Below are 24,722 nucleotides of genomic sequence, written 5' to 3' on the forward strand. Positions count from 1 at the left end.
ATCTCAATTAACTCAAAATTAACTCATAACCTTATAAAGAATTTGTGAGTGGTCAAAAGTCTACCATAAATTCTTACTTGAATCCAAAAACGGTGTAGATTTTCTTAATTTGAGAAATTCTAAAAAGGATTAAAAAAGATTAAAAAAATAAAAATAAGCACTTTCAGACCATGTGTAGTAAACACACTCAACCCCCAACTTTCATCCCTAGTACAAGTATGAGTAGTGAAGCTATAGAGATTTGTGGTTGGTTGTTGACCAACGAGAAAGAAAGATGCACAAACGAAAAAAAAAGGGCGATGCCACAAAGATAGCCAACTCGATTATCAAAAAAATAAGGATACGGGTGAAGATTTGGCACCAGATATCCGGAGGTGTGGAAAGAGTTGCTGTGAAAAGTGGAAAAACACCTTTATTGCATCAGTTAAGAGTTTGTTTTAGTGGTTTAAATTTATTCGACATAATTTAACAAATTTACGTTCTCACATAATTAAGAGTGTGTTTGGAATGACTTTCTAAATATTAAAAATATATATTTTTTTAAGTGTTTTGAAGCACTTAAAAAGTCATTCCAAACAGATTCTAAGTCGAACTCACAAAAGTAAATCTAGTTTTTGAAATAATAATTGAATCTATCCTCTTCTTCTCGAGCTACTTACTCTCTCTTACTATTGGTTCAGTTCGAAATGTGGATCAACCAAATTCAATCAAAGAAGTGCAAAATTGGCAAAACGATTAGTCATTGTTTAGATCCGTCGGAAATCAAACTTAGTAACGAAATCAAAGTAATATCTTCCCTTTTGTCCCATAGTAGGATAATGGACATAATTGGGCAAGTGCATGTCAAAGAAGAAGGCAAGTAGTAACTCCTAATCTACCATATATTAGGAGTATGCATATACCTTATTTTCTAGCCCCGTTTAGACTATCTTCTAGTTTAAACACTTTATTATGTTTATTTTTTTTAAGTAGTAATAAAATGTCACATAATAACATTTTTCAAAAATATTTTAAATAAAAATTTTGTTTGATTATACTAGAAAATAATAATATTAATAATTTGGTAGGATTTTATATTTTATTACATATTTTAAAGAACTTCCATTAATCCCCTATTAAGATAATCCATACCTCAAATGTTTCTTTGAAAATAATTTTTAAATTAATCTAGAGCATTTTCATTTATTAACATTTCAAAAGAAAACACAAATATTAATCGTCTAAAATTACTCAATAAATAACATTATTAATAAAATTACTCAATAAATAACATTATTAATTAAATTTAGTTCTGATTTCTATTCAACCTATTCTAAACATTCAGACGTGTTCGTAGCTTATTTATTATAAAAAGTAAAAACTTATTTATTAACAAGATCAAAAGTTCAATGTCATATCTGGTCACAAATAAGATATACGTATTATTGACGTTACAAAAAGTTAAGTCTCATAAGAATTAACGTGGAAAAAAAAAATAGTAAGATACAAATGTCAATCACCCTCAACCCAACTCAACTTTTATTCACACATCTCAACTCCGAACCCGAGCACATCACAGCTTTGTATTTAAAAAAAACAAAAAAAAAAAAAAAAAAAAAAAAAAGAAAAAAGAAAAAGAAAAAAAGAAAAAAAGAAAAAAAGTCACTACAACCATCAAAACAAAATCTTCTTATCTTTAATTATATGAACATCGACAAAGAAATATAAATGGCAATACAAGCAAGGGATCGTAGATAGATAGCCTGTACATACCTGCATGATGATCCCAAATATGCATACAAAGTGCTTTCAACTCTTGGAAGCAGCAGTAGTACATAAGATACAACGCATTCTAGGACCGCCCGCATCTGTATCATCCTCATCGTCGTCCTCAAATTCTCCGTTATCATAATCGAAGTCCGATGTCGAATCATGCCGAGTCTCTCCACTCCCTTTCTTAGCATCAAGATTGGAAGTAGATTCTATAAGACAAGTCTCATGGTATGCATGACAGCAAAAGAACACAATGACTGACATATTTTGTATAGAAAAGGGATTAAAACATATGCAGCATCGAGCGCCTCCCCGAGTTTTCGACTTGACCTCCATCATTCTAGCACTCACAGATTCCTGAATAGATTGAAAAATCTTATTTTCGCTTCTTTTCCCACGTATTTCATCTTCTTCGTTGCTCAAGTAAATTCCATGTCTGGCCTCATTGTAGTACTTAACCAATAGATTCACAGTGTCAGCCTGTAGAAAATCACCCATTACTTACTATCCGCAAGCACAAGGTTCAGTTCTAGTGATGCAACAAATTTGTTTAGCATGAAAATACCTTCAAAATATCATTACATCCATGTCTAAGACTCGTTTCCGTCCTGTAGTCGGTAATGATTTTAACTAGCCGATCCCTAAGCCTGAAATAGAAATAATGAAAATAATTTAGATCATATTTAGATCCAAATGAAAAAAATGGTAATAATTTTTTTAAAAAAGTAGAAGCACTTTTAATGTGTAATGCCTCAAGCCGGAGATTCGGACTAGGATTCAAAATTCAAATCAACCATCCGACGCCCCTGGCATTCTCCTGCAACTCTTATGATCTGGTCACCCTACCTACTTGTATGAACGGCTTCTAAGAGTGACGATTGTTCACACAAACCAACTCAAGCTCTTTCAACATGTTTTTTCCTCGCTTATATGCTTTCTATTAAGAGATTACCCAACATAGATTTGCTCCAAGCCGATCACAGTTAAGTTTGGAGTTCCTACGATTGAACCACCAAAAATGAAAATGCACTTTGTTCGTATAGGTAGTAACTATCAATTCTTTGAAAACTTTCTTAACCAAGCCTTGCATAGCCTGTGGATCGATTGGTTTGTGTGAACAATCGTTCACTTTTAGAGATTACCCAACATAGATTTCTCTAAGCCGAGCACAGTTAAGTTTGGAGTTCCTATGATTGAGCCACTGAAAATGAAAATACATCTTGTTGGTATAGGTAGTAACTATCAATTCTTTGAAGACTTTCTTAATCTGCCTTGCATAGCCTTTGATCCCTCTCATTTGAATGTGGTATAAGTTCTTATATGTACCCCTCCTATACTCTAAATAATGTCTCAACAATCAACTAATAAACAACTTGGCCAGCTTAAGAGATCATATAGAATGAGAGCATAAGCACATTACAAAAATATAACTAGATAAATAATAGCCGTATGAATGTGTAAAAAGCAATGATAACAGCAGAAATTGAAACTAACCGAGGTATCTCTAAACCATTGGGAACCATGTTGACAATATAAAGAGGATCTAAATTACCAACTGTGTGCTCCAATAACATACCAACCTGTGAATAATGGAGGACAAATCATTTAAAATAAATCAGTGTATGGCAATTTATGCAAGCAAAGAGCATCCATTATACCATTTCAGCCTTGTGAAGACATAGCTTTATTAATTCTTCCCAAAGTTCATCATCATGCTGCATGCTAACAAACTCCACTGCCTGTCCATGATTAAAACAAAGTCTTAACCTGATCTCAAAAGTGAAGAGATTTCAAATGGAAATGAGAAGTTTCTATCTGAAAGAAGGGAAGTACCTCTTCGATATCTCCTAATTTATCAATGATGACAGACAGGGCTTGTTTTGCGTTTCCCATTCTACCAAGAATAAAGACTTGCTCCCTCAAAAGATTTTTTTTAATGCAAATTTCATGTGCCTGAGATGTTCACAAAGTCATAAACAGACGGAGAATAACCACTATAAACAGAAATTCTAACCTTCTCAAGCGTATAATGTTGACTACTACGAAGGAAAGGAAGCAGCATCTTTATGTCATAGTCAGCATAAAGCTCCACCTACAAAAGTTTTGGAGGTAAAGAAGAAGCAATTTATTAAATAGGAACAAGAAAGCTCTAACTACAAAGAAAACACTTATTTTGTTTATAAACAAAATGAGTCAATCATCTCTCCACTATCATTTCTTCAAGTATAAACAAAACCCAAAATATTAATTCCACTGTTACCAGACAACTAATCTTTTTTCTTTTGTCCCCCACCCGCTCCAAATGATGGAAGTCTGATTGAATTCTTTAGGCAATTTTTCCGTCAAATTCTAGGTGAGAAAACTTTCATCATATTGGAATCAACATTTTCATCGTGTTAGTATCAACAAATCTTGGTTAAAGGCTAGCTGGAAGACAGAAACGTTTCATTTGGTTGGCCCATTTAGGTAAACTAAAAACATTGTTGAGAATTGGTATTTGAATTCTGTGGGAATATCTAATCTCCAGTTTTCGTATAGTTTGTCTTTTGCTAATGCCTCTGTTTCTTATACAAAACACACACCGTGACCAGAATCCCATTAAAATACCCTACAATGGTGTTCAATAATTCTATAGATTTGATTTTGTTGTCAGATGAAGAACAATCTCATTTATTCCTAGGTTACACCTAAGGTGGTAAGATTTGGGAGCTGCTTTTCTAGACTTTAAATAGTTCATAGGAGAATACAGTTCAACTTGTGGTGTGTGTCGTTGAAATGCAGTCAAAGATGTTCTCCAAAGAATATGGTTCGCAAGAGCCCAAAACTTTTAAAGAAAAAGTCCGAGACCAATTGATGGATTTTGCTAAAAGTAATGCTTCTTTACGGTGGATTTTGACAAACCAATTGTCGTTGACCCTAAATTTCCCTATTTCACCTAAAGCTCCTGCAAAACATTTAACGGGACATTTAACGTGGAATTTAAGTAAAAAACCCTTATCATAAATTCAACATTAATTTCATACCTCATGGAATAAACAAATACAAAAAAATTTCATACCTCATGGAATAAACAAATACAAAAAAATTTCATACCTCATGGAATAAACAAATACAAAAAAATTTCATACCTCATGGAATAAACAAATACAAAAAAGAGGAAAACATTACTGAATTATATGCCCTATACTAACGTATGACTTATTAAATACAAATACGACTCCATCTATACTAACCTATATTTTATTAAATACATATACAACTCAACTTATACTAACCTATACTATTACTAAATGCAAATACAACTCAACTTATACTATTAAATTTGAAATGCGAATCTATCTCATGCATGTATCACGATCTCGGGGTTGCGGTGCCTTCGTCAGCCTTACAGGGGCACCTTGCCTTTATCTGAAGAATATATTCATGAGGCTTGAGTATTTAAGAATACTCAGTAAGCGACCCCCTATCGGGGTTATGATGCAAGAACATGCAAATGCAATGACGGGATCTATCATAACAGTTTATTTCCTATGATACTATCCTAACGGGCAGTTGGATGTGTACTTTATACTCTACACACGGCCCACACGTGTGAGTGTGAACCCACCAGAGCATGCTCGCCCGACAAGGAAAGGGGCTCAACGGTGTGCGAACCGACTGGTGGGTCCATACTCACACTTGTGGGCCGTGTATAGGAAATGAATTACACATCCAAGCTGCCCATTAGGATAGTACTGTAGGAAAATAGACTGTTATGATAGGTCCCGTCATTGCATTCACATGTTCTTGCATCACAACCCCGATAGGGGGTCACTTACTGAGTATTCTTAAATACTCAAACCTCGTGCTACTACATTTTTCAGATAAAGGCAAGGCGCCCTTGTAAGGCTAACAAAGGCATCACAACACCGAGACCGTTACATGCATATGATAAATTCGCATTTCTAGTATAAGTTAGTATGGGTTGAGTTATATTTGCAAGTATATATTGAATTGTATTAACATTTAATAAAATATAGGTTAGCATAGGCTGAGTCATATTTATATTTAATGAGTCATATTTATATTGTAATGTTTTTCTTCTTTTCTTTGTAATGTTTTTCTCTTTTCTGTGTGTTCTTTTCTTCTTTTACCATCGAATTTAAAAAAATAAATGAGGTATAAAATTAATGTTGAATTTATGATAGGGATTCATTAGAGTAAATTCCGCATTAAATGTCCGGTATATATACCGTAGTACTATTAATATATAAATATACCGTAGTACTATTAATATAATTAATATAATCATTACTAATTGAGGGCTTTGAAATATTCAACCTCGGACTACATAAACTCAACCCATTTTTTCTACCCAATTACTAATCATTTAAATCAGAATCATGAATACTTTTTTTCTTTAACAAGAAATCAAACTTTTCATTGAAATAATGAAAAAGATGGTTAATGCTCAAAATAAAAACTCCAACAAAGGAGTGAACAAAATAATAACAGAACATGAGCAAACCATGCTAAAAACCGAGCTACAAGAAATTACTATAAATGAAAACAAGCTAAAATCCAAACTACAATTCAAAGACTAAATAAAAAATTATGAACAATATAAAAATGCACTCCAGTTAAGATAAATATCTTGGGTAGAAAAACCAGCAAGATGATCCAAAATGGAACTTTAGGAATGTAACGGCCCAGACCCACTGCTAGCAGATATTGTCCTCTTTGGGCTTTTCCTTTTGAACTTCCCCTCAAGGCTTTAAAATGCGTATGCTAGAGAAAGGTTTTGACACCCTTATAAAGGGTGTTTCGTTCTTTTCCCCAACTACTGTAGGATATCACAATCCACCCCCCTTCAGAGCCCAGCGTCCTCATTGGCACTTGTTCCTTTCTCCAATTGGTGTGGGACCCCTAACAAATCTACTCCCCTTCGGGGCCCAGCGTCCTTACTGGCACACCGCCTTGTGTCTACCCCCTTCGGGGAATAGCCTCCTCGCTGGCACATCGCCCAGTGTCTGGCTCTGATACCATTTGTAACGACCCAGACCCACCGCCAGCAGATATTGTCCTCTTTGAGTTTTCCCTTTCGAGCTTCCCCTCAAGGCTTTAAACGCGTCTGCTAGGGAAAGGTTTCCACACCCTTATAAAGGATGTTTCGTTCTCCTCCTCAACCAATGTGGGATATCACAAGGAAGAGGTCTTAAGGCGAGATGCTTCAAATCTTTCGGACCAAGAAAGTTGCTTGTGGTGAAAATCTATTTGATTACTTTTCATCCATAACTCAGAAATAATTGCCTTCACCGCATTTATGCACAAATAAAATGAGCTTTGGAATTCACGACATTGTTCCTCAGCGTAAAATGGAATACCCACTCGACTTTGAACAAAGCAAAAACAGCCAAGAAACATAAAGAACAAACTGAAGGCAGAATGGACTTGAAAGGTATTTTTCTTTGCAACACTTGGGTAAGACTGCTACCTTCTAGCATAACCCACAAAAGAATGTTGATTCTTTTGGGGCATTTGAACTTCCATAAGGACTTATAAAGCTCCTTCTCCAACGGACTTGAGAATATCAAACAAAGATGAAACCGAGAATGTACCTAAAGGATCAAGTGACCAGGTTCTAGAGTTTTCAACCAATAGTAACAGTAGAAAGTTTACTCAAAAAAGTCCGTAAATATCCAGATTCCTCATCCTTCAAAGCTCTTCGAAATGTAATGTGCCATGAACTAATTTGAACATCCCAATGTAAAGCAACCCAACCATTTCGAGTAGAATTAATAGAAAAATAACCGAGGAAAGCAATACTCTAAAAAGAGTTAAATAACCAGTGAACCTCCCCAAAATAGAATCCTTTTCCTATTTTCCAATTTAAAATGAGCAATGTTTTCAAATGGAACCATGTTTTAGAAACATTCGACCAAGGGCTGCACAAACTCAGACTATTTAATCAACCGGAATGTCAAATATTAATATCAGACCCATTGATACAAAATAAGACTTCTTAATCATGCCACAAGGACTTAAAAGGTGGATGACGAGATTGTACTCTACATATCCCAAGTTGACAACAAAATAGAGTTGCATAAACTGAACTCAATTACAACTCATGTTTCATTAAAAATAAATCAAGCTTCATTTCTGTAACTAGAACTCAAGCTACTTCAAACTGCCTCAAGTGGACTTCAATTACTCTTCGATTGGATAGGTTACAAAGGTTACTTGATTGAAATATTAAATCTCATTGTATTTTTCAGTTTTAAAGTATTATTTTTTATATTTGGAGTTATAATTTAATTAGTGACCATTATGATGGGCATGAGAGTTACAATCTTCCAATTGACTATAGGTTAGGGTTCATTTTCAAGGCTAAATAGTCCTTCATGTTGCTGTTTTACCATTAAGATTTTGGAGATTTTAGAGATTAAAATGAAAAATGCAAATTATGCTTTTTAGGTCATGAGCTTATTCCTTTGCATTTCTTGTGACTAGATTTGCATATAAAAGTCATTCAAGTAGTCTTGATAAAGCAATCTTGTGGAGTATTTCAAATGTTGAGTTTAGAAACAAGTTTTCTTTATACTAGATATTGCTACCATGTAAATTTGGTATATCTTCTTCCTTGGGATTAAATCATCTTGATTTGGGGTTCTAGCATTTATGATCTAGGGAATTGCATATTCATAAGGGTTCTTAGATCCAATTGGCTGGGATTTACAAATCATTTGGTATCAGAGCTACAGGTTATAGATCGAACATGTCTCCGTCCAGACTTGATTTGTTTCAACTTCACCTTCAATAGAAAACTCTTCATCTTCCATAACCTTATAAACTCCTTTTAAATCAATTTCGTTAGCAAAATCCTTTAACTTAAAATCACTATGGACCAAGCTTGGAAGAACTAATGAAGCAATATCCCTAAAACGAAGAGAAAAATCACCAAGCTTCTTATCTGTGACCACAATCTCCACCAGAAGAAAGCCACAGTTTGGAAAGAGATACTGACTAATCCCCAAAAGTGTTTGCCAATTGCTTCAAGCATACATCGTTCCAAAATGGCAAAGATAAATTTTTTATAACAATCCAACCTCCATACCCTTCGATAAACCTGGGATGAAAATGGCATTTACAGCATTTACACACCCAATTTTCAATTTTCAAATGAAGGTTTCCAATGAATCTCCATTTTCCATCAAATTTCATTTTAGAGAAGCTGTCGTCTAATTTCACCAAATGCTTTGTGATCCATAAAAGGATTAAGAACAATCTTAGATTGAAAATATTCTTCCAATGCTGGTCTTACTTCCATCCATGGGCAGTGGAGCAAACATCCCAGAACCCCACAAAAATCATTGAAACTCATTCCCATCAATCACTTCTGTATTTTTTTTTATTTTTTTTTTCTTACCCAAAAGGAAGATTTGTTCATCTTTATCTTTTGAGCATTTAAATCACGAGAAGCACCTCGTTTTGAAGACATCACTTCTGCATAATTTCTAACAGATTGCTTGCTTTTACTTTCATCTGGCTTTGATGTCTTCCCCAACACCTCTTGTATTTGCATCCACCTTGGATGACTCTCCAGCCACAAACTGCTTGGAACACACATTTTCCTCATATTTGGAGAGAGTCTCTGATCATTTCCCAGAAAACTGACTATCCTTTCTAAAACAGGCAGGAACATGTGTTGTTTGCCTTCTTCCACCAGATAAAGGTCAAATTTCACCCTCAGAAAACCAACCTTGGAATGGTCTAAACTTGCATACATAATGGTTCCATCAACATTTCTGTTTTTCTTCTGAAAGAACGAATGCACTGGAGATTGCAATAAATCTACTAAAAATGTCTTCAAACCAACACAAATGGGAAATGGAAAGTTGAATCTTCTGCTAAGATTTAAAATCTTCAACGATAAACATATCATTTTCATACCAAAAACAATAAAAATATATTTCAAACACTGCAGCTCTTAATCTCCATCATGAAAAAAAAAAAAAAAAAAAAGAACACACCCTCCAGCTCAACACCACCAAAAGGGAGAAAGAAAGGAAGAAGAATTAAATAAACTAACCTCAGTCAAGAAATTGGCAACTAGAAATGACTACCGAGGACGATGGAAGATGAAAAAACGGGGAAAAGAATGCAGGATGGACGAGACGAGAGAGGAGAGGGCATTTCTAGTCCTTCTCTTTTCTTTTTCTTTTATTATATATATATATATATATATATATATATATATATATATATATATTGTGTGTGTATGTGTGTGTATGAAGATTGTTATGATGGAATGTTTATTGCTAGTAATCAGAACCATGAATACTAACATGACCTTCCTCCACAAAGAAGAAGGCCCGTGCATAATGCATCATCCCCATTTAGCTGCCAAACTGAAAGATGCTTCGGATGTCCTAACCGAAGACCCAAAATAATTCATAGGTAACAATTCAATCTTGAAGAAAAATGGAAGACTCCATACAAGAATTAAATGGCCACTGTTAGGTTGCTCTACATAAGGATAGTCAAATCTTTTCTGGAAGTCCAAATGTCCCAAAAGAATAATCAATCTTTTGTGGATCATGCTTAATGGTCATCTTAATACTTCAGAAGTTTTGCAAAGGAAAATGCATTCAAGTGTATAATGCCATCAGTTCGCTCTTTATGTTTTGTGGCTGGCGATTCCCTCAAACATGTGCTCTTCGGTTGTTGCTATTCCAAATTCTGCTGAAATTTTTTCGTTGTTCACATTTCACTTTGAGGAACAATGTTTTGCAACAAATTGCAGGCCTTTCTTTGAATTCCAAAGCTAATTTCTTTGGATTAAAGCTGATTTCTTTGGATTAATGCAGTTAAGGCTATTCTTTTCGAGCTTAGGTTGGAAAGAAAACAAAGGGTCTTTCACAACAAGCAACTTCCATGATTTGAAAGATTTGAAGCTGCCCAAGGCCTCTTCTTGGAGTTCTCTATCAAATCCTTTTGCTGAATTTTCTATTCAAGACATTTATCTCAACTGGAATGCTTTTTTATATCCTTCATAGTTCCTTCTTATGCTTTTTGGTTTTGGTTTGGTTCATCCAGTGTGGTTTTTGTTGTATCTGTTACTCAAAATGGTCTTTGACGTATTTGTTATTTCTTCTCTTTCATACGCTCCTTTTGGAGTTTGAATTTTTGAGCATTAGTCTCTTTTCATTATATCAGTGAAAAGTTCTATTTTTGTCTTTGGTTAAAAAAATGAATTAGGGGCTCTTTTGTTAAGATTGCATTGATTGTCGTTAAGAGTGGTGGGGATGTTTTCTTTGTATGTCTCCCTTAGTCAGCAGTGCAATCATTTCTTGAATCAACGGAAAGTATTCCTTGTCAAAAGAATAAATATGATGACGATAATAAAAATAAATGCTTATTTTTTCTATATTGACTCGTTTATTTAATTTCTCTTTTCCTGAAACTGATTGTGGATGTTCCATTTTTCTCTTTTTATTAATGTCTTAATGGCAACTGACTATGGAGCTGTTGATATGAACTTTTACTTCTTAAGTATGCATGTTTAATGCATGACATTATATGAATGTATGGTATGTGCCTTCTCAAATTAATGCTAGATGTAATTTTATTAATATCACTCGCAAATTTGTCACATCTCACATTAAGGTGGAGAGATTCATCATCAGCATGTGTGAAAACATGAGAACCAAGTCACTGAAAGATAACTTAATTTTAGTAGTTTGTACCTGAATATCATGGAAATCCTTTCCAGCATGTGGATTTACTTCAAATAAGGAGTGCAGATATAGGTGCATGAAATATCTGAAATCACACTTATCACCGGCTTTGAAAAGTTGTGAAACAACTTCGTTTGGAGGAATTAATTCCTTGTTCTGGATAAACAGTGGAACTGCACGCTTGCAATCTAGCATCATGAGTTGAACAACCTACAAAAAGTGGGTGAAAATAGAAAGGCCGTCATACATTTTAAAATGAAAATAAATAGAACAGTTAACTAATGCGACAAGAATTGTAAAATTGTTCTCTCTAAAAACAAAATTTTTGAGCACCAACAATTTACTAAGGAAAAAAAAAACTAAAGCACAGACCATATTACCAGACTCCAAAGCCAAACTCTCGAGTAAAATTGTTTTCAAAATTTTGGACAAGAAACAATGGTACAAATTACAATAAAAGGAAATGAAATCCACATCCAAAATTTAAAAAAAAAAACCCTCCAATGGGATAAAAGTGAGCTCGTGTTATAATTATTGAAAGAGAAGGCGTGCTTACACCAAGTTATAAACAAAAAAAGACAGGTGCATAAAGAGTTTCAGTCATCTCTACTTGACTTGAAAATTTTCATGGTTTCGCTCATTACAGAGGACCAAATAAAGGCTATATTGCAGTGAAGCCGAAGGATCTTCTTTGAATGATTAAAAGGGTGATACATAAAGATCAAAGAAAGCCAATCTTTCATGTTGTTTGGTAGAACCACCGTCCATCCAAAGGATTATACAAACAAATGAATATAAATTTAAAACAGAAAAATAAATTTAAGAAAAAATTAAAATAAAAGAACTCTTAACAGATTTTTCAAGTGACAAGAAAAATAATTTTGAATCCTTCCTACAAATAATGTTTAAACAAAAGAAATTCAAAAACCATATAATATCATCAGCCCCTAAGAGTTCCATCACTTTGAGCTAATGTAAAAATTGATTTTTCTAATTAAGAGAATAAAAGTGATAAAGGAATGTGACAACATTATCAAGAATTGTTCATAGAACAATTCCATACAACCTCTTTTAATTAGAAGATTCTTCTTTTTTTTTTTTCTTTTATATTTGTATGTAACCGCGGCAACTTGTACATATCTCAATTGATCTTACAAGCAAGTGCCTAAGCATAGTATATTTGATTGTCAAGAAAACTGGTAGGAGATTATATTGTAGGTAAGATGGTCACCATGATTTGAATCTATTCCCTTAAAGCTCTTTACTATTTTCACTGCCCCAATGACCACTCGCCAATTTATGATGGTTAGAAAATCCTATCTTCCAAGATGTGTTACCGGAAAACTGGTATTTTATAACATTACCACAAACTTAATTTCCTATTTGAAGAAAGCTACAAGTAAACTACAGGGTTGCCTAATCTTGAATTCTCATACCTTTTCACGAATGGCCTCATGTAGATTGTACTTCTCAATAAAGTCAAATATATCTGGCTTCAGAAGCTGAAAATAAGGGCAGAATAATTAAAAATATATTGATAAGGGAAAAGTAGTAAGATCGAGATCCAGTTATTTAACGGCGAGAGAGCACAAATCTGTACATACATCAGCATAAAGCAAAAAACCTTTCTCATACTGCCCATCTATGACGTACAGCTCAGCTAATGCCTGATGCAGGAAAGAAATTAGCTTACTGCAATACACTTTGTGTATAAAAATAACAGAAAAATAAATATTTACTTCTTTAAGAGCATCAGTCATAGAAGAAGTGTTGAACTGAGGTTCTATGGCGGAGATAACAGGCAAGGCCGAATAAATCACTGGTGGCCAAGACTTAACAGTCGTTAATAGATCCTTATGAAACAATGGATTCGAAGCAAGAGAAACGAGAGCCACCTGAAATTACAAGGGAAAAAAAAGTGTCGTGTTCAAGTGGGTAATAAATAAATCTCTTAAAGAGAAAAATATTAGAGAAATTTTCTTCAGACTAACCTCATAGGCAGTATCACGCAATCTGGGGTTTTCTGTTGGTATATATGGAACCAGTACAGGAAGTTGACGCAAATGAGCAAAGTGGAAAACCCATCTGTACAAAACCGGTTTCTGTAGTTATGCCAGTCAATGAAGAATGGTATAAAGGCAATCAATTAATTACCTCTCCCACGCAGAAACAGAGCCTCGCAACAATTTGGGACACAAAGATGCAGCTTCAGCATATTTTCTCTCCACAATCAAGTGATCAAGATATCTAGACCCCACCTAAACTCGAGATGAACAAAAAAGTATTACTCTCTCTTTTCTTTTCTTTCTTTTTTTCTTTTTTTCCTTTTTCTTAGAAAGGCAGCAGAAATTTTTCATTGATAAAATAGAATTACACTTAAACTACGGGATCCAATCCAAATGATTATAATTAGCTGATAACTACAAAAAATTCGCCAAATAGACACTCATCAAGAAGCATTAAATCTCACTCCATCCCAAACCTCTTTTTGTGACCTCTCCACCCATCTATAAATTTTACTGTTTCTCCCGATCCACACTCCCGCAAGATAGCAAAATAACAAATAGCCACAATACCTTTCGTTCATCACAATAGGGCGAGTTTATTACAATCTCTTCAACAAAAACCAACAGTCCCTACTTGGCAACACAACTACTTCAAACAAACTAAAGCTCTGAGTCTAGAGGGAGTAAGCAAACTACCAAGATCCTCTTAAATCTGTTTAACGTCTACAAAGCAGACAACATTGTGGAAACCAAGGAAGAGTGTTGGTGGATACAATCCGGGGTGTTCACTCTACCATGTAAGACTTCTTATTCTCTTTCTTAGGGACTTAACCTTCCACAGAGAGGAGAACACTTAGGTCCCAAAATGGGAGAAGATGAACAAAGGGTGGAGAAAATGAGTGAGTAGAGAAGCCCCCAGACAGATTAGGATCCCAAGCTCACAAATCCCTTGTTCCTATGGCAACACCCACGAAAAACTTTCAAGATATGGCAAATAAGGCTTCCAAACACGAAATATATATATGTGTGTGTGTGTGTGTGTGTGTGTGTGTTTGTGTATTATACCGTTGGATAAGACTACCTTAATATTAGCAACAAATATTATACGGTTGGATGTTGAGGGCTTCTAGAAAGATTGAAATACCAGGGAAATTACAAAGGATGGATTTTTTTTATTTATTTATGAGAAATGGACCTAGATAAAAGTTGTCAAAGAAGAATAACAACCTAAGAAGGGCCTTAGGGATGAGGAAGGATCCTAAGCCTAGCAAGAGGAGTCATATAAAAGACCTCCACCAATCTAAAGATAGGAATAGAGGCAATATTGGGGCTTAATCCATATGTTACAATGACTGGATGCAAGCATCCCACTGGAACTGCGTGAGTATGCAATATTTCAAATGCAGATGAAGTCTTTATATGACAGAGAGAGCCAGGAGTTCTTTAAGAAAACGAAATAATGATATGTATGCATGCAAGGAAGAGGAGAAATAAATGGGCTGAAGGAAGGTACCTCGTCAAGGAGTTCACTTCTTCCTTGACCTGCTTCAACTGCTTCCAAAGCTTTTTCATGGAAGCCATGTTCAAGAAGCCAAGCAATATGATCTTCAGCATCCCTAAGAATGATTAAAACATGCAATCGTGAAATCAAACAGATGCAGTGTAAAAGATAAATGGTGTAGGTTTTTTCTCCTATTATTTAAAATGACATGGTGAATCTATTAGAAATGTTGCAGTTGAGAAGGATCGAATTACCAACATTTTAGAGATAGTGTACTACCATAATTTCCGGTTAAAAATCAACAAAAATGTTCCTTGTTTGGGACAAATCTTTTTGATAAGAAACAGAAATTATTTCATTGATGTATGAAATATATTACAAAAGGAAGACCTATCTTTGACTAGTTACAAAAAAAATACCTCCAATGGGTCAAGTATGTAAGCTATAATTACAAAAAGGTGGAGAAAGTTTACTTCAAGACAAAGCAAGAGAAGATGTAGCTCCATAAAATAATGAATGTTTTGTTGTTTATCTTTGATGACACGGCCATTTCTTCCTAGCCATAAGTTCCAGTAAAAAGAATACACGAAGGGGTTGTTTGGGGAGTGGGGTTGAATTGGGTTGGGAAGGGTTTAAAACCCAACGCCTTGTTTGGGTTGCTGATATAATAACTCGGGGTTTAATAACCCATCACCACCAATTTAAATAACCCAGCTCCACTAAGCTCTAAGCCCCACACGTTTCCCTCTCTCTCCTCTCTTCCAACTACGCGTCCTCCCTCCACTGGGATCCCAATTCTGTATTTGCTACCAAACACATATCTGAAAACATGAAATACAACTCACATATTTCATCGTACAATATCAAACCTCATATAGCAACATATTTCAACTCACCTTTCAAAATATAAAACCTCATACAACATGTTGTTCGTTGAAATACGTTGAAATATGTAAAAAAAATTGGTATATTTAAATGAATTATTTGGCATCCTAACTTAGACTTAAAAAACAATTTTTTCAAACTTTCAAGATTGGAGGTGTAATGTGTATTAAAATAAACTTCTTTGGAATATTAAAATAAACATTTTGTCATTTTTGTTTCAGGAACAACTCTCAGTCATTTTTTTAGTATGGATACCCAAGAACTAATAATCATGTTGACAATCATTACAACCTCCCACTTACGAAACAACACAGATTAAAAACGAACCTGGGCTTCGCAATAACTATATCTTTTGGGGATACAACATAGTACAGAGGTTCATCACCAGCAGCCCACTGACCACCAGCATAGCTGCTGCCTACACTGACATAAATAAGTATTTGAACATTTAAGGCAATTTACCTTGTGCTAAAAAAATAACATTCATCCATAGATATAAATTAACCTGCGAAAGGAGCATGTGCAAGGGAATAGTCCTTTGCCTTGTAATGCTCGAAACCATGTACAGGTAGGGCATCAGTGGATAACTCATCATTGTTCCACGTCACAATACGAACTTCCGGTCTTTGGGCGTTTCCCTACTTGAAAGTGATTTTAAAAAGTAAGATTACAATAACGCAGCAAAGGGAGTAACCAGCAACTTCATGAAGAAAAATGAGTAAGCGATGCAATCATAAAATACAGAGCTCTGGTCATGCTTTTACATAAGAAACACATAAGAGGAAATATGAAATAGAAGACAAACAATAAACGACAGACAGTTTAAAAAATTGTTTACACTCACTTACATATACCATTCACTCAAGTACAGTTAGACAGAAGAAAGCAGGATATGTAACAAAATAATATACTCATTGATATAAAATGAAAAAGGCCTTTGGTTTCTCATGAAATTTGACAAACCATGCCACTAAACAACTACCAAGGAACTAATTCAAATAGGTTCGTCTCTGATTACAGAATCTGTGATACAAGCATAGCACAAGTTGTCTACTAAGCTCTCAATCATAGTACATGAGTACAATTGGAACTAACTAGAACAAGAAAAGTCACTAAAAATGTGATGTCCCACATTGGTTGGGGAGGAGAACAAAACACCTTTATAAGGGTGTAGAAACCTTCCCCTAGCAAATGCGTTTTAAGGCCTTGAGGGGAAGCCCGAAAGAGAAAGCCCAAGGAGGACAATATCTGCTAGTGGTGGGCCTGGGTCGTTACAAATGGTATCAAAGCCAGACACCGGACGATGTGCCAGCCTTCTCGCTGTTCCCCGAAGGGGGGTAGACACGAGGCGGTGTGCCAGTAAGGACACTGGGCCCCAAAGGGGTGTGGATTTGGGGGGGTCCCACATCGATTGGAGAAAGTAACGAGTGCTAGCGAGGACGCTGGGCCTCGAAGGGGGATGGATTATGATGTCCCACATTGGTTGGGAAGGAGAACAAAATACCCTTTATAAGAGTGTGGAAACCTTCCCCTAGCAAACGCGTTTTAAAGCCTTGAGGGGAAACTGCTAGCGGTGGGCCTAGGTCGTTACAAAAAACTTGTACAAAAAATAAAATTAGAACACATTAAAAGCCTTGTGCTGGTAAGACTGGATAGATGTACATTCAGCTTGCCGTGAACGCACCTGACGGGAAGGAGCAGTTCTACTAAAATCTTTTTCACCTTCTTCCCCGGGAATATAAGCGAGAACAACCAGGAAATCCCCAAATGGAGCCATTCCTGTGATTAAATAGCTGGTTTGAAAAGATGCCACTATATCAACCCGGTTCATGCTAGACATTGGAACGAGCCTACTACTCTGTGTCCCATTGGCTGCTCTATTCTGATTTGTTCTAATTGATGCAATCTTCACTGATGTTCCCCAACCAATGACCAACAGAGTATCATCCTGAATGAACATTAGAGAAAATACAGTAAGAAATGATACTAAATAAAAGATAGTAAAGCTAATCCGATGCCGAGGAAAGCACCAAGTTATTTTTTCTATTCTATTGTAAAGAAAAAAGGTTCAATAGTCTGTTTATTAAATACCTAGGTTTTTTTCACAATTAAAATACAGGAAATAATTATCCATGTACATCATTTTTTCTTTTTAATCCTACCAACAGGGTTATTTTATTCTAAGAAAAAAAAATACGTTAATTACAAGTATTTTATTACTAGAAAATGAATAGTTGGGAGGAGAACATAGTCATTTTTTCAGTCCCAATGAACTAAATGTAGCTATTTGTAATTAATTGTTGATGAACAATACTGATCTTTAGTCTGGTACTATGTAATAATAATATATATGCATCGATAAACAAGAAACAAACTTCTTATTGATATTTGAAAAGTTCCACTGGCGTTCAAGAACAAGAAGTTCTTTAGACATATACAAATCTTTCCTCGAACTAGAACTTCAAAAGACCAGAATTTAATTATAAAAAAAAAGCACCCCAAATACAACTTACGGTATTAGCAAGAAAATCAGAAAACTGTAAACTTCTGCATAAAAATGCGGCTATTGTTTCTGTTTGTGACGTGGCTTGATATGAAACCCCATCTTTTGAAAATAAGGAAGGAAATGAGGAGGAGATTGTAGACAGTGCAGTTATTTAGCTTCGAGATGGCGACCCTTGTCTAAAATATTTTATGTCATAGTTATCAATTTTCCTTTTTTACAAGCCTTAAAAAAGATAGCATCATAGCAATTTTATGTGAATTCATACATATATATCTATCCATATATACATATATACATGTGTGTGTGTGTGTGTGTATATGTATATATGTATGTATATGTATGTATATGTATGTATATGTATGTATATGCATGTATATGTATGTATATGTATATATGCCATGTATGTACACAAATGGGCGGCATTCTTGTAAATTCCTTTCTTTATTTTCTAGAGGATGCCTCAAGCTCCCTCATGATTTTTTTAATTTCTAAATACAATTTCATTTGTTAAAAAAAATGGGGGCGGTAGCTACTGCAGCCCTCAAGCACCTGCAGTAGCATCCACTTTAGTTACTTTCTTGATAAAGTACAGTATGGCAACAGCATCATGAAACTTTAACAAACCTGCCAGACTAACTGAGGGAGCAAAAGTTCAGGACGTGGACTTCCTCTCGGTCTTTCAATAAATGTAATTCGCTGATCATTTGCAGCATCATAAACCTTAACGCCAGCATCATTTGCCCAAGCAATAAGGCTTGTTCTCCATTTCACTGCATGTATTGGACCTTCACCAGAATGCAAGACCTGAAAATGTAAGCAAACTTAGCAAGTCTGATACAATACATATTTTCTCAACAGAGTGAAAAAACAAAAAAATCTTAAGAACCTGGTCTTTAAATCCTAGCCATTTCTTTGAATTCAAATATAAATGGCCCGCTAGACCACCTGCTGCAAATCTTCTTGAAGTTTTCTTTGCATAGTCTGGGTCCAATGCAATTGCCTTCATAGGGCGATGATACTCAAACCTCATTTTCTCATCAGTGAATAGACTATTTATTACAACGGAACCATCATCCGAACAGCTTCCTACATATTCACCTTCTGTATCAAAGCTGAGATCGTTAACTACAGCAGTATGAGCAGGGAATTCCTTGACCTAGGAAAATTAAAATCGAGCATGATTAGCTCGTGTGCTAATAAATCTATCAGCCACCAATGAATACTTTCCATTCTGATGCCCAATCAAATGTAAAAATCACGTGTACATCTTAACCACAAAAAGTCAGTGTGATGATTCATAGATTTTGTTCTTTACCACAAAGTATAATCTGATGATGGATAATTGAGAAGCAGCAAGTACAGATAGGAATAGGAGACATTGTAAAATCGCAGCGCAGGTTTTTAAGACAGTATCTAATTTGGTAGCACAAAATTGAGCCACATCCATGAACGAACTATCATAATCTCAAATTTTGCACAACTCAGAACTGAAGCCAATCGCAAAACCAATTCCCAAAAGAGAAAACTTCAAATTTTTCCATCGTATCATGGCTACAAAGAAACGAAAGAGTACCATCATGTAAATTCTATCCACACAAGGCAGAAGTTTAGTAAACGAAGAAGAAGTTGTATCAGAATTTGCGTCCTTTTACACGTCCTTATACACAAAGGACAATGCCCTCTGTGAATTTCCTCACGATCTTGACTAGAGTCCTATTGATCAACAGCAAGCTGCCTCCCTCGAGGTCGTTTTCACTGAAGAAGAGGTGGGGAAGACGCTTCAGCACCTGGACTCCGACAAAACTCCAGGACCAGATGGTTTTACCTTAGAATTCTTCCAGAAATGCTGGAACTTTATGAGAGCTGATATCATGAGAGTATTCCATGATTTTTTTCGAAAACGGAGTTATTAATGGCAACCTGAATGAAACATACATATGTTTGATCTCAAAGAAACTAGATGTTCGCACTGTTGCAACATTTCGTCCCATAAGCCTCACGACCGGTCGATATAAAATCATAGCAAGGGTATTATCAGAACGCCTTAAAAAGGTTCTCCCCTTCACAATAACTGGGCAACAAACAGCTTTTGTTGAGGGGTGACAAATTCTTGATGCATCCCTCATGGCCAACGAACTCATTGACAAATGGGAAAGAAAGAAGCAAAAAGGTGTAATCATTAAGCTTGACATGGAAAAGGCCTTCAACAAGGTTTATTGGACTTTCCTCAAAAACATTCTTGTGGCAAAAGGCTTTGGCCCAAAATGGCGAAGGTGGATTAAAGGATGCATCTCATCCACAAACTTCTCCACCATCATCAATGAAAGACTGAGAGGGAAGATTTATGCCACACGGGGCCTGAGATATGGAGATCCACTATCCCCTTTTCTCTTCATCATGGTAATGGCTGTCTCAGTATCGCCTACTGACAAAAGCAGAACACGAAGAGCAGATAAAAGGTTTTCAGATTGGTAATGAAGGCTTGAGCATAAACCACCTTCAGTTCGCAGTGACACAATCCTCTTTTCTGATTTGGTGAATGCCTCTTCCATAAAAAACATGATTGAGACGGTAAAAACCTTCGAAGGATTCTCTAAACAAAATATCAATCTCCAAAAAACAGAAATCATGGGCATCAATATTAGCATATATGGTTGTAAAAAGGGAGAATAGCCGAATATGTACCTAGGACTACCTCTAAAAGGAAATCACACATCCTTTTCCTTCTGGAAGATTATTATTGAGAAAATAGAAAGAAGGTTGTCAACATGGTCATCACGTTATACTTTAAAAGGCAGAAGACTTACCCTAATACAAACCACATTATCCAACCTCCCTACTTATTACATGTCTCTATTTGAAATGTCACAAAAAGTGGCCACGGATATAGAAAGACTTTTCAGAAATTACTTGTGGAAAGATGGTGCACACCTTGTTCGTTGGAATATTATACTTCAAAAGGCGGAAGACTTACCCTAATACAAGCCACATTATCCAACCTCCCTACTTACTTCATGTCTCTATTTGAAATGCCATAAAAAGTGGCCGCGGATATAGAAAGACTTCTCATAAATTACTTGTGGAAAGGTGGCGCACACCTTGTTCGTTAGAATATTATAAACCTCCCAACAGAAAAGGGAGTCATCGGTCTTCTCTCGATAAGGAAGAAGAACACAGCTCTCCTCGCCAAATGGATATGGAGATATCATCATGAAGAAAAGGCCTTATGGCAAAATCTTATAAAGGCTAAATATACTCCTACATCAAACAAAGATCATCCTCCTCCATCTTCTACAAAAGGGTCTTGGAAGTACATAAAGAAACATCAAAATCTCATCACCAACCGAACTCGCCATAATGTGGGGAATGGGGGAAGCACATCATTTTGGACCGACCCATGGATTGAAAAAACCACGCTAGCCTTGAAGTATCCACTTTTGTACAAGCTCTCTCATAGCAAAAAAGCCACGATTAAAGAAACGTGAAATGTTGTCAACAAATTTTGGGACCTGAAGCTTGGTAGAAATCTAAAGGATAATGAAGCAACAGATTGGGCCGAATTAGGCCTTGTGCCCCTGTGATATTGTCAAACAAAGAAGACTCACTAACTTGGGGTCCTTTCTACAAAATCCTTGATGATGGACATGGGGGAAAAAATAGAAGCAATAAATCTCATGCTAGCAAAGACAATATGGAAAGGACATCAACCTAAAAAGGTGAAGTTCTTCCTTTGGGAAATAGCGCATACAGCCATCAGCACAATTGACAATCTTCAAAAAATAATGTCTTACATCACTCGCTCTCCAAATTGGTGTCCACTATGCAAGAAAGAAAACGAATCACAAAGTCACTTGTTTATGCAATGCACATACACTCAGAAATTCGGGACAACGATTCTTAATATTTCGGAAGGCATCTCACATTTCCTAGGGAGGTAAAGGATTTTTTGGATATGGCCTTAACATACCACCCTTTCAAGAACGCAAAAGCCCTATTATGGAAAAACCTCGTCATGGCTTTCTTTTGAAATCTGTAGAAAGAAAGAAATCCGAGAATATTTGCAAAAACGACACAGACCTATACAAAACTTTTTGACAATGTTGTTTACCAAGCTATAACTTGGTCTAAACTGTCTAATATTTTTACTTCCTATAGTTATACCTCCCTCATGGAAAATTGGGAAGGTCTTTTGTAAACACCATGGATTATACATCCCTCTTGTAAATTTCACTCATCAATGAAATTGTTTCTTATAAAAAAAAAATAAAAAAAAATCCCAAATGAGAAAAAATAATTAGAGTCAAATTTCAGCACCAATTTAAACAAAAGAAGCCAACCTGATTCCCCAGAAAATCGAGAATATGAATGGTACCGGCATGAGTCCCAAGCGCGATCATCCGCTCAGCAACGGCGAGGCATGAAGCGGCATCACTAGCGAGCAGCGAAGGTACACTTCCTCCCATTCTCTGATACTTGAGCCTCGGCTCCATCTCATCATCAGCTATTTCTTCTTCTTCTTCCTCCTCATCTTCCTCCTCTTCCTCCTCCCTCTCATCATCACCTTCGACACTGTTTTCCGATAGAATGGGAGCCATTGTGATGTACGTCCGATTCAGATTGTCTCGGTTCGTCACAGGAGGAAAGTTGGAGTAAATGATTGAAGTGTGGACCACTGCAAGAAAGTTGACAATTTTCAAAGGCTACAACCTTCAAAAAGGTAATGAATGAACCTTAGATATATCTTTTTTGAAAGGCTAATTCAACCTCTAAAATGTGTTGAAATAGATCCCGTCAAAAATCTCTTCAGGGGTTCATTAACCTTAAAAAATCAATATTTTGTGAAGGTAACACGTTCGTCTACAATTGCCAAATTGTGGACTGATAAAATAACTTTTAGACGAAATATTTTCCACAGGATTTTATTATCTGCATGCAAAGGTTGTAATGTTATTCTTTATCAACGATTTTCTTTGGAAAAAAGTATATATAGTTGCCCAAAGTAATTCATTTCTGAGGACTTGTTGAACCTTTGAAATATCCTATAGTAAGATTATTCATTTTATCATAAGAGTTTAATTGAATTCAAATCATGGAAATTACTTAAAAATCCCATAACCACGTAATTTTCAATACTCAAGACGTATGTTGAATCACATCAACACAATTTTAGAACGTATTGGACTGGCTACCAAAATTAAAATTGGCAAGTTCTAATTTTGATTTAGTAATGGAATTGAGTACTAACCTAGATGTGTAAAGGAAATGAACAAACGAAATAACTGCCTCCTAGGGGGCACTGAGAATTTGAATCACTTTCTCGAAGCTCTAGCGCATTCATTCTCCGGCAATGATGTTTTCTGGTACGGATGAAACAAAGGCCCATAATTGAAATTGATTCAATGGAAGCACGAAAACCCAACCCAATGCAAATTCAAGAAAATTGCAGACGATTAATTGAAAAAAAGGAAGCTCCCTTCCCGGATGGGTGGAATCCTAATCCATTAGATCTAATTGCAATCAACCGACACTAAGGCAAAACTTCTTTGTTGATCATTCAATGCGATGTATTACAGTTTTAACTATTTTAGTTAGCTAACCAGTTTATTTCTCTGTGCAATGCCTACATTTAAACATCGGTGTTAGACATTTTTCCAAGAGATATAGAAAATTGGAACACTTTCTATAGTTCTTACAAGTTACGATACATTTATAGAGAACCCGCCAATTCAGAGAAAGCCACAACCAAAAAGGAAACAACAAACATTTATTAATCACTCAAAGAATCTATTTAATCGAACTCTCGTAGTTTTGTAAATTTCACACGTTATCCGAAATTAAAAAAAAAAAAAAAAAAAAAAAAAAAAAAAAAAAACAATTGAAATGAAGAGAGATCACCAAGAGATGCAACACCACGATTATGAATTAAAAACAGAACAAGGATACCAATCGGAAAACAATGAATACTGACCTCACCTCCGATTCGAGTCAAAACAATCCACCTCCGATCGAGAATATAAAAAGAGACGGCGAATCAGGCATTTGAGAGGAGAGAGAAACCTTCAGAGGCTGGAATGAAACAATCGCGGTGGAGGCAGACGGCAGCGCCGGCGATCGAGGCAATCACTGTGGAGACGGAGGGGACAGCAACGATTCGAGGCAATTACAATGGAGGGAGAGAGAAAGTTAAAGAGATGGCCTAATAGTAAAATTAATTTTATTTTCAAACCATTTTTTATGAGCCAAAATTATATTATTTTAACTCAAAAAAGAATATGTACTTTAAGGTGTAATCTACACGGTATGATATTGTCCACTCTAATAATAAGCTCTCGTATCTTTGTTTTGAGATTCTCAAA

At 35.6% G+C, this 24,722-nt stretch overlaps 1 protein-coding gene across 4 annotated transcripts; it reads right to left on the reverse strand.

Annotated features, from left to right (window-relative positions):
• Window positions 1-1,483: 1,483 nt before the first annotated feature.
• Window positions 1,484-24,581, reverse strand: LOC111784364 (vacuolar protein sorting-associated protein 41 homolog). 4 transcript variants are annotated; one of them, XM_023665084.2, is made up of 21 exons: window positions 24,340-24,581; window positions 23,612-23,723; window positions 22,704-23,038; window positions 19,253-19,522; window positions 18,991-19,170; window positions 17,545-17,808; window positions 16,366-16,498; window positions 16,188-16,278; window positions 14,988-15,090; window positions 13,623-13,726; window positions 13,460-13,553; window positions 13,208-13,363; window positions 13,073-13,135; window positions 12,905-12,970; window positions 11,478-11,678; window positions 3,767-3,844; window positions 3,586-3,705; window positions 3,411-3,491; window positions 3,247-3,332; window positions 2,318-2,399; window positions 1,484-2,232 (listed from the first exon to the last, which is right to left on the reverse strand). In XM_023665084.2, the coding sequence occupies exons 3-21, from the start codon at window positions 22,959-22,961 to the stop codon at window positions 1,789-1,791; spliced, it is 2,874 nt and encodes a 957-aa protein (XP_023520852.2). In that variant the 5' UTR covers window positions 22,962-23,038; window positions 23,612-23,723; window positions 24,340-24,581; the 3' UTR covers window positions 1,484-1,788. The 4 variants fall into 4 exon arrangements, with proteins under 4 accessions (XP_023520852.2, XP_023520851.2, XP_023520854.2 ...); XM_023665083.2 differs by having other exon boundaries at window positions 24,335-24,581; XM_023665086.2 differs by lacking the exon at window positions 23,612-23,723.
• Window positions 24,582-24,722: the final 141 nt, after the last annotated feature.

This window comes from Cucurbita pepo, chromosome 7 (genome assembly GCF_057944985.1).
Source record: "Cucurbita pepo subsp. pepo isolate OVF chromosome 7, ASM5794498v1, whole genome shotgun sequence".
NCBI classification, from domain to species: Eukaryota; Viridiplantae; Streptophyta; class Magnoliopsida; order Cucurbitales; family Cucurbitaceae; genus Cucurbita; species Cucurbita pepo.

Bases quoted from the DNA above. Each gene is read 5' to 3' on its own strand.
- LOC111784364 (XM_023665086.2), bottom strand. From the start codon at position 22,961: ATGGCTCCCATTCTATCGGAAAACAGTGTCGAAGGTGATGATGAGAGG. The intron at 11,679-12,904 runs GTATGAGAATTC...CACTTTTTGTAG, and splicing joins ATGAGGCCATTCGTGAAAAG to GTTGTTCAACTCATGATGCT. The intron at 2,233-2,317 runs GTATTTTCATGC...GATTTTCTACAG, and splicing joins GATGTAATGATATTTTGAAG to GCTGACACTGTGAATCTATT.